Here is a 14,615-nt window from a genome sequence, read left to right on the forward strand (position 1 = left end):
ATGGGCCAAAAATTGCGGTCGATGCCTTCGACCAAAGTTTTTTTAACGAAAATACTTGGTGGCCCTGGAGGAACGTAGACTTGCGCTCCGAGGCCTAGCTGCGCAGTCCAGCGTACGGGTCCACGTATTCCAGGAGCATATGTGCAGTCTGGGATCACGTGGGCTGGACCAACCAATGCAAATGGCTTATCCCCGTTCACAGTATGTACGGAGATCACCATTTCTATGAATGGGGATATCCCCCAAAACACAAACATTTTAAGTAAATAAGAAAAACACTTCACATCTTTAAAATTAATTGAAATTGAATTTAATTAAATGTTTTAGACAAAAATATATTTTTTTGAATTTTTTTATATATGTTTTAATCGGGGTAAAAATAAACTTACTTTTAATGGACAGGGTTTTTAATATAAAAATGATTGCAAAAATGTTATTTTTCTATCTTTTAAAACTCTTACGCTGGTAAAAGCAGGTGAAGGACATTCGCTGGGCACGAGTTGGGCAAATAGACCAAATCTCCGCCCGCAAGTTCGCAAGTGCCAGATTTTGGCGCATGCGCTTTGCAAGCCGAGAAACGGCACTTGCGGCACTATGGGTGCGTGCGCACATCATACGTGTCCATAGAGACCGCGATGTTTGGCCCAATCTGTTTTCTTCTTCTGTCATCTGCATGTTCTTAAATCAGTGACTTTGGTTGACAGTTTGCTGACTAACAAAATTAGATGGCTTTAGAATTGCAGTTAGTGAACACTAAGTGAAAGGTTCAGAGTTCATGGTTTTAGGACTGTCCTGATACTTGAAGCTCATTTCTTTCAACTGGCCAAATGTTATTTTATCGGGAGGTTGCCTGCTGATTAAAAAGGAATTCCATCCTGGAGACGGGACAGCTTAGGCCACTGATCAGTCAATGGAGAAATAATGACAGCAATTATCAACCAAGGCTCAGTTGATAGCACTCTTGCCTCTGAGTCACAAGATCGTGGGTTCGAGCACCCACTCTAGAGACTTGAGCACACAATCCAAGCTGACACTCCAGAGTGCAGTGCTGCACTGTTGAAGGTACCGTCTTTTCGGATGAGACATTAAAACCGAGGCACTTTGGGACATCCTGAGGTCACGCAAAGTGCTGTATAAATGCAAGTCTCTTTTTCTTTTCTTCCTTTGTTTTCAGTTGAAGCGAAAACCCTGATGACCTTCCTCACCCTGCTGAGAGAGCTGTACCGAGCCAGGCCAGGAAACAGAAGCAGCAGCGAAAGCCTTAGCAAGCCTTTTCCTCATTCTCCGTGACAAACTGTTTCTACCAATTCTCCTGAACTTGTTATCCTTGCCAAAACTTGTATTTGATTATGTTGCATATTTGCAGATGGAATATTTTCTTAATGAGGTATTTTAAATTCAATTGCTGTCTTTGGAAATGGCAAGAAAATAAATCATCAGAGTGAAATGGTGGCTTATTGCTCACCCTAAGTTAATCAGAACCATCACATTTTGGATCTTAAGGAAATAATTAAACAGCTCAATCTCCGCAAGGCAGATTTATAATTTACTCCTTGTAAAACTCAAACATACTCATGCTGAGCATGCGTCAGGTCCACTCTCTGGCTATAGATGTGGTGCTGGAGGACTGGAGGACTGCTAACGTACCGTTGTTTAAAAAGGGAGAAAGGGATGGACCGAGTAATTACAGGCCTGTCAGCCTAACCTCGGTGATGGGAAAAGTATTGGAAAAAATTCTGAGGGACAGGATAAATCTTCATTTAGAAAGTCACAGATTAATCAAGGACAGTCAGCATGGGTTTGTTAAGGAAAGGTCGTGTCTGACGAATGATTGAATTTTTTGAGGAGTTAACAAGGAGGGTCGATGAGGGTAGTGCATATGATATCATCTATATGGATTTTAGCAAGGCTTTTGATAAGGTCCCACATGGCAGTCTGGTCATGAAGCCAGTGCAATCCAGGGCAAAGTGGCAAGTTGGATCCAAAATTGGTTCAGAGGCAGGAAGCAAAGGGCAATAGTTGATGGATGTTTTTGTGACTGGAAGGATGTTTCCAGTGGGGTTCCGCAGGCCTCAGTACCAGGTCCCTTGCTTTTTCTGGTACAGGTTCGACCTCCCAAATCCGGCAACCTCGGGACTGAGGCCAAGTGGTTTTTGTGTTTTTCCGGACTTTGGAATGTCTTTCTGACGTCACGAATCCGGAAACACCCGAGCCCAGGTTCGGGTATTTCCGGATTTCAGAATGTCAGAAAGGGGGGACGGGGATTGGGGCGGGTCCCCACCGAGGAGCTGTTTGAGTCGCGGCCCCATCGATGAGGACATCGGGCAGGGCCAAGCCGCCGAGGAAGTGTTCGGGTGGGTCCCGCCACCGAGGACCTGATCGGGCAGGGCCTGCCGCCGAGGAAGTGTTCGGGTGGGTCCCGCCACCGAGGACCTGATCGGGCAGGGCCTGCCGCCGAGGAAGTGTCCGGGTGGGTCCCGCCGCCGAGGAAGTGTCCGGGTGGGTCCCGCCACCGAGGAAGTGTTCGGGTGGGTCCCGCCACCGAGGACCTGATCGGGCAGGGCCAAGCCGCCGAGGAAGTGTCCGGGTGGGTCCCGCCGCCGAGGAAGTGTTCGGGTGGGTCCCGCCACCGAGGAAGTGTCCGGGTGGGTCCCGCCACCGAGGACCTGATCGGGCAGGGCCAAGCCGCCGAGGAAGTGTCCAGGTGGGTCCCGCCACCGAGGAAGTGTTCGGGTGGGTCCCGCCACCGAGGACCTGATCGGGCAGGGCCTGCCACCGAGGAAGTGTTCGGGTGGGTCCCGCCACCGAGGACCTGATCGGGCAGGGCCTGCCACCGAGGACTTGAGTGTTCGGGTGGGTCCCGCTGCTGTGGAGGAGTTCCTTGTCTGGCCCGAGGTAGGTGGGGTTGGGCAGCCAAGGTAAAGGGGAGGGAGGGGGGGCCGGGGCTATGTTGGGCCCTGCGAAGTCTTGGCGAAGTTGGGCCAGGACGAAGTCGATTCGCTGAGGCGGGGGGGAGTTCGGATATCGGAACATTTTCCGGTTCCGGACGACCCCGCCATGGATCGGCCCGGTGTCCGGATTCCGGAACATTCTGGATTCTGGAACTCCGGATTTTGGAGGTTGAACCTGTAGATATGAATGATTTAGACCTGAATGTAGGGAGTATGATTAAGAAGTTTGCAGATGATACAAAAATTGGCCTTGTGGTTGATAATGAAGAAGAAAGCTGTAGACTGCAGAAAGATATCAATGGACTGGTCAGGTGGGCAGAACAGTGGCAAGTGTAATTTAATCAGGAGAAGTGTGAGGTAATGCATTTGGGGAGGGCTAACAAGGCAAAGGAATACACAATAAACGGTAGGACACTGAGAAATGTAGAGGAACAGAGGGGCCTTGGAGTGCATGTCCACAGATCGCTGAAGGTAGCAGGACAGGTAGATAAGGTAGTTAAGAAGGCATACGGGATACTTGCCTTTATTAGCCGAGGCATAGACTACAAGAGCAGGGAGGTTATGCTTGAACTGTATAAAACACTACTTAGGCCACAACTAGAGTACTGTGTGCAGTTCTGGTCACCACATTACAGGAAATGTGATTGCACTACAAAGAGATTTAAGAGGATGTTGCTTGGACTGAAGAATTTTAGCTATGAGGAAAGATTGGATCGGCTGGAGTTGTTCTCTTTGCAACAGAGGAGGCTGATGGGAGACCTAATTGAGGTGCATAAAATTATGAGGGGCCTAGATAGAGTGGATAGGAAGGACCTATTTCCCTTAGCAAAGGGGTCAATAACTAGGGGGCATAGCGTTAAAGTAATCGGTAGGAGGTTTAGAGGGGGCTTGAGGGAATTTTTTTTCACCCAGAAGGTAGTGGGGTCTGGAACTCACTCCCTGAAAGGGTGGTCGAGGCAGAAACCTACACCACATTTAAAAAGTATTTGGAGATGCACTTGAAGTGCTGTAACCTATAGGGCTACGGACCAAGAGCTGGAAAGTGGGATTAGGCGGGATAGCTCTTTGGGCCGAATGGCCTCCTTCTGTGCTGTAAATTTCTATGATTCTATGATAATTGAAACTCCTCATCCTATTTAAGATTAATCTACAAGCAATGTAACAGGATAAAGGTTACCGTTGCTGATATCAAAAGATGAATGTTGACCACATTCAAATGACATTCGTCGATCGGTTATTTTAAATATGATTTTAAGCTGCCAGTTTAAATGGGTGAATGCCTTCATTTAAATAATGGACAGAAGATTGTCAGACATACATTTGTCAGCTTTTAATCTTTTGTAGCCTGAACTGGATTTTAAAAGGACTGTCGCTTGGCAACCGGGATCTGCTTTCGCAGCTCATTTTGTTTTAGTAATACTGCTAAATGTCACTGAAGAAGCATAACTTGCACTCTGTAAGCATTGCCGTTAGTTAGTCTCAGGTATTGAGGCTGTAAAGAATCACATACTCTGATGGATACAGAATGTCTGGAAGTGGAATGCATATTGTACAAAATTCTTCATTTGAAACTCAAGCCTGGGGATCACAGGTGGTGATATTAGTGGGTGAACATTTAACGCACTCATGTGACATTCCTTTGTCTGCTATTTTAGTGAGGTGCTAACCATCTAAAATAAATGGATTAACAAATGTATTAAAACAGCAGACAAATGAACATCATTCAAACCCACTCAGGGCTTATCTGCAAATATCACTGACAGTCATTCCTAGGCTTGTGCGGCTACTGTCAATTACTCCTTCCGAAGAAATAAGGTAGCCTTGCACTTTAATAGAATCTGAGACTGCCCTTAAAGCACCAGTGCGTGACCATAAAATGATTATAGATTTTTTTTTGACAATGATAATCTTTTTACTTCGGTCTTCCCAATATTCAATTGGAGGAAATTGCGGCTCATCAAGGATGGATGTTAGACAACCTGACTGACAATACACAGACAGTGGAGAGGCCGAGAGAGGTGGTGGTGAGATAGAGCTGGTCATCAGCGTACATGTGGAGCCTGATGTTATGTCTTTAGCAAATGTTGCCGAGGGGCAGTATGTAGCTGAGAGCTAAAAGGGGGCCAAGAATAGATCCTGGGGGTCTCCAATGGTATGTGTGCAGAAAGAGAGGCCATTGCAGAAGATTCTCGGGATATGACTGGAGAGATAAGAATGAAACGAGGCAAAGGCAGTCCAACTCAGCTGGACAATGCCTGCAAAGAGTTTGAGCTAAACTGTCATTACAATATCCCCACTTTGCACTGTGCACGCTGATGACACCCAGCTCTACCTCACCACCACTTCTCTTGACCCCTCCACGGTTTCTAAATTGTCAGACTGCTTGTCTGACATCCAGTTCTGGATGAGCAGAAATGTTCTCCAAGTGAATATTGGGAAGACCGAAGCCATTGTTTTTGGTTTTTGCCACAAACTCCGTTCCCTAGCCACTGACTCCATCCCCAACTTCTGTCTGACGCTGAACCAGACTGCTCACAACCTTGGTGCCATATTTGACCCTGGAATGAGATTTCAACCATGCTGTGTATCTGTAAAGCATGCACTCCCATGTTCTGCCACCAGGGAGCGCATCGCCTGAAGTCCCAAGGGATCCCAGCATCCCTTGGGAGCACTGTATATAAGCTGGCCCCTAAGGCCTGTTCCTCACTCTGCAGTGACTTAATAAAGACTGAGGTCACTGTTACTTTAACCTCACTGTGTGCAGTCTCATCTGTGTTAGGAACACAATAGACCACATATCCGCAGCATAACTAAGACTGCCTATTTCTACCTCCGTAACATCACCTGTCTCCACCCTTGCCTCAGCTCATCCACTGCTGAAGCACTCATCCATGCCTTTGTTATCTCTAGACTTGACTATTCCAACATACTCCTGGTTGGCCTCCCACATTCTACCCTATGTGAACTAGAAGTGATCCAAAACTCAGCTGCTCGTGTCCTAACTCGCACCAAGTCCTGCTCACCCATCACCCCTGTGCTCGCTGACCTGTATTGGCTCCCGCTTAAGCAACGCCTCGATGTCAAAATTCTCATCCTTGTTTTCAAATCTCTCCATGGCCTCGCCCCTCCCTATCTCTGTAATCTCCTCCAGCCTCACAACCCCCCCCGCCCCCCCCCCCACCCCGAGATGTCTGCGCTCCTCTAATTCTGCCTCTTGAGCATTCCTGAGGGAAGGTGGCTCAACCGTGGTAAACAAGGGAAATTAAGGATAGTGTTAAATCCAAGCAAGAGGCATATAAATTGGCCAGTAAAAGCAGCAAACCTGAGGACTGGGAGAATTTTATAATACAGCAGAGGAGGACAAAGGGTTTAATTAGGAGGGGGAAAATAGAGTATGAGAAGAAGCTTGCTGGGAACATAAAAATTGACTGTAAAAGCTTCTATAGATATGTGAAGAGAAAAAGATTAGTGAAAACAAACGTAGGTCACTTGCAGTCAGATTCAGGTGAATTTATAATGGGCAACAAAGAAATGGCGGACCAGTTAAACAAATACTCACGAAGAAAGACAGAAATAACCTTCCGGAAATACTAGGGGACCGAGGGTCTAGTAAGAAGGAGGAACTGAAGGAAATCCTTATTAGGCGGGAAATTGTGTTAGGGAAATTGATGAGATTGAAGGCTGATAAATCCCTGGGGCCTGATAGTCTGCATCCCGGTGTACTTAAGGAAGTAGCCCTAGAAATAGTGGATGCATTGGTGATCATTTTCCAACAGTCTATCGACTGTGGATCGGTTCCTATGGACTGGAGGGTAGCTAATGTAACAACATTTTTTAAGAAAGGAGGGAGAGAGAAAACGGGTAATTACAGACCGGTTAGCCTGACATCAATAATGGGGAAAATGTTGGAATCAATTATTAAAGATGAAATAGCAGCACATTTGGAAAGCAGTGACGGGATCGGTCCAAGTCAGCATGGATTTATGAAAGGGAAATCCTGCTTGACAAATCTTCCAGAATTTTTTGAGGATGTAACTGGTAGAGTGGATAAGGGAGAACCAGTGGATGTGGTGTATTTGGACTTTCAAAAGGCTTTTGACAAGGTCCCACACAAGAGATTAGTGTGCCAAATTAAAGCACATGGTTTGGGGGTAATGTACTGACGTGGATAGAGAACTGGTTGGCAGACAGGAAGCAGAGAGTCGGGATAAATGGGTCCTTTTCAGAATGGCAGGCAGTGACTAGTGGGGTGCCGCAGGGCTCAGTGCTGGGACCCCAGCTATTTACAATATACATTAATAATTTGGATGAGGGAATTGAGTGTAATATCTCCAAGTTTGCAGATGACACGAAACTGGGTGGCGGTGTGAGCTGAGAGGAGGACGCTAAAAGGCTGCAGGGTGACTTGGACAGGTTAGGTGAGTGGGCAAACGAGTGGCAGATGCAGTATAATGTGGATAAATGTGAGGTTATCCACTTTGGTGGCAAAAACACGAAGGCAGAATATTATCTGAATGGCAGCTGAGTAGGAAAAGGGGAGGTGCAACGAGACCTGGGTACATCAGTCATGGTACATCAGTCATGGTACATCACTCATTGAAAGTTGGCATGCAGGTACAGCAGGCGGTGAAGAAGGCAAATGGTATGTTGGCCTTCATAGCTAGGGGATTTGAGTATAGGAGCAGGGAGGTCTTACTGCAGTTGTACAGGGCCTTAGTGAGGTCTCACCTGGAATATTGTGTTCAGTTTTGGTCTCCTAATCTGAGGAAGGACATTCTTGCTATTGAGGGAGTGCAGCGAAGGTTCACCAGACTGATTCCCGGGATGGCTGGACTGACATATGAGGAGAGACTGGATCGACTGGGTCTGTATTCAATGGAGTTTAGAAGGATGAGAGGGAATCTCATAGAAACATATAAAATTCTGACTGGACAGGACAGGTTAGATGCAGGAAGAATGTTCCCGATGTTGGGGAAGTCCAGAACCAGGGGACATAGTCTAAGGATAAGGGGTAAGCCATTTAAGACTGAGATGGGGAGAAACTTCTTCACTCGGAGAATTGTTAACCTGTGGAATTCCCTACCGCAGAGAGTTGTTGATGCCAGTTCATTGGCTATATTCAAGAGGGAGTTAGATATGGCCCTTACAGATAAAGGGATCAAGGGGTATGGCGAGAAAGCAGGAAAGGGGTACTGAGGTGAATGATCAGCCATGATCTTATTGAATGGTGGTGCAGGCTTGAAGAGCCGAATGGCCTACACCTGCACCAATTTTCTATGTTTCTATAATTGCTCAACCATTGGTGGCCGCACCTTCTGTTGCCTAGGCCCTAAGCTCTGGAATTCCCTACCTAAACCTCTCTTCCTCTCTTTCCTCCTTCAATATGCTGATTAAAACCTAACTCTTTGACCAAGCTTTTGGTCACCTGCCCTAATTTCTCCTTATGTGGCTCAGTGTCAAACTTTTTATCTCATAATACTCCTGTGAAGTGCCTAGTGCCTTGGGATACTTCACTATGTTAAAGACGCTATATAAATACAAGTTGTTGTTGTTGTGCACCCAAACTTTAAAGCATATACCCCAAGGTTAAATCTTTACTTTGTCCTTCAAATTAAAAATGTAATGGCATCCACAGTTACAGATCAGAAGTTCCAATATTTTTGAAGGTTACACCAAAGTAACAGCAATGGCATATCAAATGGGAATTATAAAATCATAGAATGATACAGCACAGAAGGAGGCCACTCAGCCCATCGTGTCTTGGGCGGCTCTTTGGTGGAGCTATCCAATTAGTCCCACTCTCCAGCTCTTTCCCCATAGCTCAATACATTTTTCCCTTTCAAGTATTTATCCAATTCTCTTTTGAATGTTACAATTGAATCTGCTTCCACTACTCTTTTAGGCAGTGCATTCCAGATCGCAACAACTCGCTGAAAAAAATATTGCCTCATGTTGCCTCTGGTTCTTTTGCCAATCACCTTAAATCTGTGTCCTCTGGTTACTGACCCTTCTGCTACTGGAAACAAGTTTCTCCTTATTTACTCTATCAAAACCATTCACAATTTTGAACACCTCTGTTGAAACTCTTAACTTTCTCTGTTCTAAGGAGAACAACCCCAGCTTCTCCAGTCTCTCCATCCCTCTCTAAGACCTTGACATCCTTTCTAAAGTGTGATGCCCAGAGTTGAAGAGCTTTTCATTAAATACAAATTCCAGTTGAAGCAAATATTGAGGGGCTAATTGGGTATTAAACTGTCGGCAATGAACAATTTATATTTCATGAAATTATGTCATACTTTGATTAACTGGGACCTATTTTCCATTCATAATTTATTTAAAAGGAATGTTCAAATATATAAATATTTTAAACAGACAACGTAATGTCGTCTAAACACCCACTCCAAAGTGCCCGAATAACCAGGAGTGAGTCTCCAGCTGTACTTGGACCAAGATGCAAAGAAATGAAGTACAAGAGGAAACCTATGGCACAGAAATGATCACTGGCTATATCATCATCATTATCATCATCATCAGGCAAATGCTGAATGCATTCACACAAAATCATCTGTTAGTTTATTGCAAGCGTTAAGCAAATGTGTTTCAATGCCTGTGTTAAAATAGCAGACTGGTGAACGTCACACAAACTCGTTCAACCTTCATCCGTGAAGATCACCAGCAGCAATTTGTATATTTGATTTTGAATCTCTAACCAGTTAACAGATAGTGCATGCAGAATGTGCATGCAGATAGTGCATGCAGAATATGCAGAATGCAGAATCATGGGCTGTATGGCCCATGATCCACTCCATGGCATTGATCACAATTTGCCTGCAGCTCATCAGTTACAAAGTCAATCCACTCTTGATAATCTGCCATCTATGTGCATAGATGGTTCAACTAGTCAAAAAAACACTCCGCTGTTTAATCTTCAAGTCACCGTTTTAATATAATGGAAGTATTTTTACCTGTTCATTTCTTCCAAGCAGTCAGTTGCAAAGTAGAAGCTCTTAATTTTCGGATGGCAAGCCTTGAAGGCGCTTCAGAAAAACAAAACATCACAGTCACACCATACAGACAAGCAGAAATGAAGTTCATTATTTTTAGAATGTGATTTTCAATGGAACTATATAGGTCTGTGGGGTAGATCTGACTTCTGTGCAGTAGTGTAAAATGGGCGATAGTGCGTCACAGGCCCGCTTTACATCTCTCCCCATTTTTATTTTCACTGATGTCAATGGGGAGAGATGTAACGTGGGCCGGCGACGCATTATCACCCATTTTACCGCAGAAAGTCCAGATCTACCCCTCTGTGTTTAGAAATGCGGAATATTTTTATTCTTTGATCTTACTTACACAAACAAAGAAAAACTAAAAATCATCATTTGTACCTCACGGCCTCATGGATAGAGAAGCACATAGGTGCCATCTCACAGTAATAGAAAACAAACCTTCTGATTCTGTGTGCTCACACAAAGCCTTGCCAGCCTGTGATTGTGTATTGGGGGATTGCGGGTACACAGCCATGATCTTTTGTCCATTAATTTTATTGGGTGGGAAATCCTGGGCTGCAGCTCTCGATCTCCCAATACGCACTCCCAGCAGGCAACGTTCAGCGTTGAGACCGCACAATCGGGAAATTTACCTTCAGATGTTCAAAGCTTAGCAGATGATTCCCTTGGTTTACATAAATTTTTTTTTACAAATTGCACGATCACATGGCTAGATCAACACTTACTATTTCCGTCTGCATTCAACAGCCCTGTCTATCCTGAATTCCGGCAAGCTGATAAATCCCTCGGCCTTTTCATCCTGTCAAGAAAGCACAGAGCCCAGTGATGAGGTCAAATTATTTTGATATGTAAAGTGAAGCATTGGTTCTTAAAGGAGACCTTTTTTATCATTCTTGTGCTGCAAAATATGTCAACTTATATTAACTTTAAATTCTACACCATTTAGACTTTGATGTAAATGAAAATTAGTGGAAGTTTATTTCTGCACTCCAAGCATCCAGTCACTTAGCTTGCTCCTAAAATAGCTCTGATTAAACCACAAACTCTTCCAGTCAAGAGATTTCATTCAAAACTTGTGCTTTTGTGTGACAAACAATAACTGTTAGAAATAATGATCAAAAAACAAAGAATTCCATTTTAGAATTGCGATCTTTCCTCATGTCAAGCTGAGTGCTTCCTATGCAGTTCATTGATAAGCCGTGTGCAGGCCAATTCAGAACTATGTTCAAAAATTGCTGTACCTTTGTTGCTGAATAGCACGATTGGAACTTTAATCTTTTCACCTTGGCAGTTACACTTCAGCACACTTGTGGTCACTTGTGCTTCAGCTAACTCAAACAAAGCTGACCTTTTTGATTTCTCTGCTGTGAAAAGCTTCAGAAATTCATTGAACTACAAATGCATGTACCAAGGTAAATTACATAGTAGTATTACACAGTATTTACAGCCAGTCAGGCCCAAAGCTTATGGTGATTATGCACCACATGAGCCTCTTCGCACCCTTCTTCATCTAACCCCATCAACATATCCTTCCTTATTCCCTCATGTGTTTATCTAGGTTCCCCTTAAATGTATCTATGCTAGTCGCTTCAACTATTCCTTGTGGCAATAAGTTCCACATTAAGAACATAAGAAATAGGAGCAGGAGTAGGTTATTTGGCCCTTCAAGCCTGCTCCGCCATTAAATAAGATCATGGCTGATCTGATCTTGGCCTCAACTCCACTTCACTGCCCACTCCGTAGCCTTTGACTCACCCATAGTTCAAAAAATCTGTCTATTTCCACCTTGAATATATTCAATGACCCAACCACCACAGCTCTCTGGGATAGAGAATTCCAAAGATTCACAACCCTCTGAGAGAAGAAATTCCTCTTCATCTCCATCTTAAATGGGTGACCCCTTATTCTAAAACTATGCCCCTAGTTCTAGATTCCCCACAAGGGAAAACATCCTCTCTGCATCGACCCTGTCAAGCCCCCTCAGAATCTTATACGATTCAATAAGATCACCTCTCATTCTTCTAAACTCCAATGAGTATAGGCCCAACCTGCTCAACCTTTTCTCGTAAGACAACCCCTTCATCCCAGGAATCAACCTAGTGAACCTTCTCTGAAATGTTTCCACTGCAAGTATAATCCCTCTTTAAATAAGGAGACCAAAAACTGTACGCAGTACTCGATGTGTGGTCTCACCAATACCCTGTACAGTTGTAGCAGGACTTCACTACTTTTATATTTCATCTCCATTGCAATAAAGGCCAACATTCCATTTGCCTTCCTAATTACTTGCTGTACCTGCAAACTAACTTTTTGTGTTTCATGTACGAGGACACCCAGATCCCTTTGTACCACAGCCTTCTGTAGTCTCTCGCTCCATTTAAATAATATTTTGCTCTTCTATTCTTCCTAAAAAAATGGATGACCTCACATTTTCCCACATTATACTCCATCTGCCAAATTTTTGCCTACTCACTTAACCTATCTATATCCCTTTGCAGACTCGTTGGGGCTGAACTTGCCCCCCTCCTTAAGGTCCATTACCGCCTCTAAGAGATGGTAATGAGGCAGTAACGCCTTTCTGACATGGGGCAGGCAGATGGGCCGACCCATCAGAAATTGCCCCGGGTCGGGAACGGTGGATAAAAGGTTTCTGTCCCGCCCGGCATGCCCGTCCCATAGAAACATAGAAACATAGAAAATAGGTGCAGGAGTAGGCCATTCGGCCCTTCTAGCCTGCACCGCCATTCAATGAGTTCATGGCTGAACATTCAACTTCAGTACCCCATTCCTGCTTTCTCGCCATACCCCTTGATCCCCCTAGTAGTAAGGACCTCATCTAACTCCTTTTTGAATATATTTAGTGAATTGGCCTCAACAACTTTCTGTGGTAGAGAATTCCACAGGTTCACCACTCTCTGGGTGAAGAAGTTCCTCCGCATCTCGGTCCTAAATGGCTTACCCCTTATCCTTAGACTGTGACCTCTGGTTCTGGACTTCCCCAACATTGGGAACATTCTTCCTGCATCTAACCTGTCTAACCCCGTCAGAATTTTAAATCTTTCTATGAGGTCCCCTCTCATTCTTCTGAACTCCAGTGAATACAAGCCCAGTTGATCCAGGCTTTCTTGATAGGTCAGTCCCGCCATCCCGGGAATCAGTCTGGTGAACCTTCGCTGCACTCCCTCAATAGCAAGAATGTCCTTCCTCAGGTTAGGAGACCAAAACTGTACACAATACTCCAGATGTGGCCTCACCAATGCCCTGTACAACTGTAGCAACACCTCCCTGCCCCTGTACTCAAATCCCCTTGCTATGAAGGCCAACATGCCATTTGCTTTCTTAACCGCCTGCTGCACCTGCATGCCAACCTTCAATGACTGATGTACCACGACACCCAGGTCTCTTTGCACCTCCCCTTTTCCTAATCTGTCACCATTCAGATAATAGTCTGTCTCTCTGTTTTTACCACCAAAGTGGATAACCTCACATTTATCCACATTATACTTCATCTGCCATGCATTTGCCCACTCACCTAACCTATCCAAGTCGCTCTGCAGCCTCACAGCATCCTCCTCGCAGCTCACACTGCCACCCAACTTAGTGTCATCCGCAAATTTGGAGATACTACATGCGCCGACCACTTACCGCCCGGCAACGACCCCTTTCTGCCCCGCGAGGAAAATTTCCCTGCAGGAGCAGAGCAGCCACCACTGTGCCCCCGACAGCTTTTCCCGGCCACCATTTTATTTTAATTGCCGACTGACTCTGAAGTCGGCCCGACAATGGCGGCCACGGGTTCTCCTGGTGGGCACCACTAAAGTGGTTGCAGAGTTTGCAGTGGCCCTCCCCTTTAACTGAAAAGGAGGGAAGTTGCTATGCGCCACCTCCGCCCCGCTCCCAACCCACCTCCGTCCCGCAGCCACCCGAAACACCACCCCAACTAAATCAAAGAGGAATAGAGGGCAAAATCCCTCTAGTCTCTGTCCCATGGATTGGGGCAGAGAATAATCATTTAAATGGAATTGTGCGCTCTGTTTGGGGCGGAGGGCAATTTCGGTCCTCCTGACAACTTGCTTTCTCACCTATCTTTGTATTGTCAGCAAATTTGTCTCCAGTACACTCGGTCCCTTCATCCAAGTCATTAATATAGATTGTAAATAGTTGAGGCCCCAGCACTGATCCCTGTGGCACCCTACTAATTACAGTTTGCTAACCTGAAAATTACCCATTTATCCCAACTCTCTGTTTTCTGTTAGTTAGCTAATCCGCTATCCATACTGATATATTACCCCCAATATCTTGAGCTCGTATCTTATGTGGCACCTTATCGAATGCTTTCTGGAAATCCAAATACACTACATCTACTGGTTCCCCCTTATCCACCCTGCTCGTTACATCCTCAAAGAACTCTAATAAAGTTGTCAAACACGATTTCCCTTTCATAAAACCATGTTGACTCTGCTTGATTGTCCTGACCACTAACTAAATCTTTCTAATCACTCTCAGAGGAAAGAAGTTTCATCTGACTTCCCCATTGGATTTATTAGTGACTATCTTATATTTATAGCCCATAGTTCTGGTCTCCCCTGCAAGTGGAAACATCTCCTCTATATCTACATAATCTAACTGCTTCATAATCTTAACCTCTATCAGG

General features: G+C 44.9%; 1 protein-coding gene across 1 annotated transcript in view; it reads right to left on the reverse strand.

The window, feature by feature from the left end:
* The window catches only part of LOC139265749 (connector enhancer of kinase suppressor of ras 2), a 1,063,014-nt gene that overhangs the window by 75,995 nt on the left and 972,404 nt on the right, over nt 1-14,615 (reverse strand). The window contains exons 17-18 of the mRNA XM_070883099.1: nt 10,687-10,760; nt 9,917-9,988 (exon numbers count right to left, since the gene is read on the reverse strand). Coding sequence (XP_070739200.1) covers nt 9,917-9,988; nt 10,687-10,760 — 146 coding nt within the window. The remainder of the gene's footprint in view (nt 1-9,916; nt 9,989-10,686; nt 10,761-14,615) is intronic.

Source organism: Pristiophorus japonicus, chromosome 6 (genome assembly GCF_044704955.1).
Source record: "Pristiophorus japonicus isolate sPriJap1 chromosome 6, sPriJap1.hap1, whole genome shotgun sequence".
In the NCBI taxonomy this organism is placed as follows: Eukaryota; Metazoa; Chordata; class Chondrichthyes; family Pristiophoridae; genus Pristiophorus; species Pristiophorus japonicus.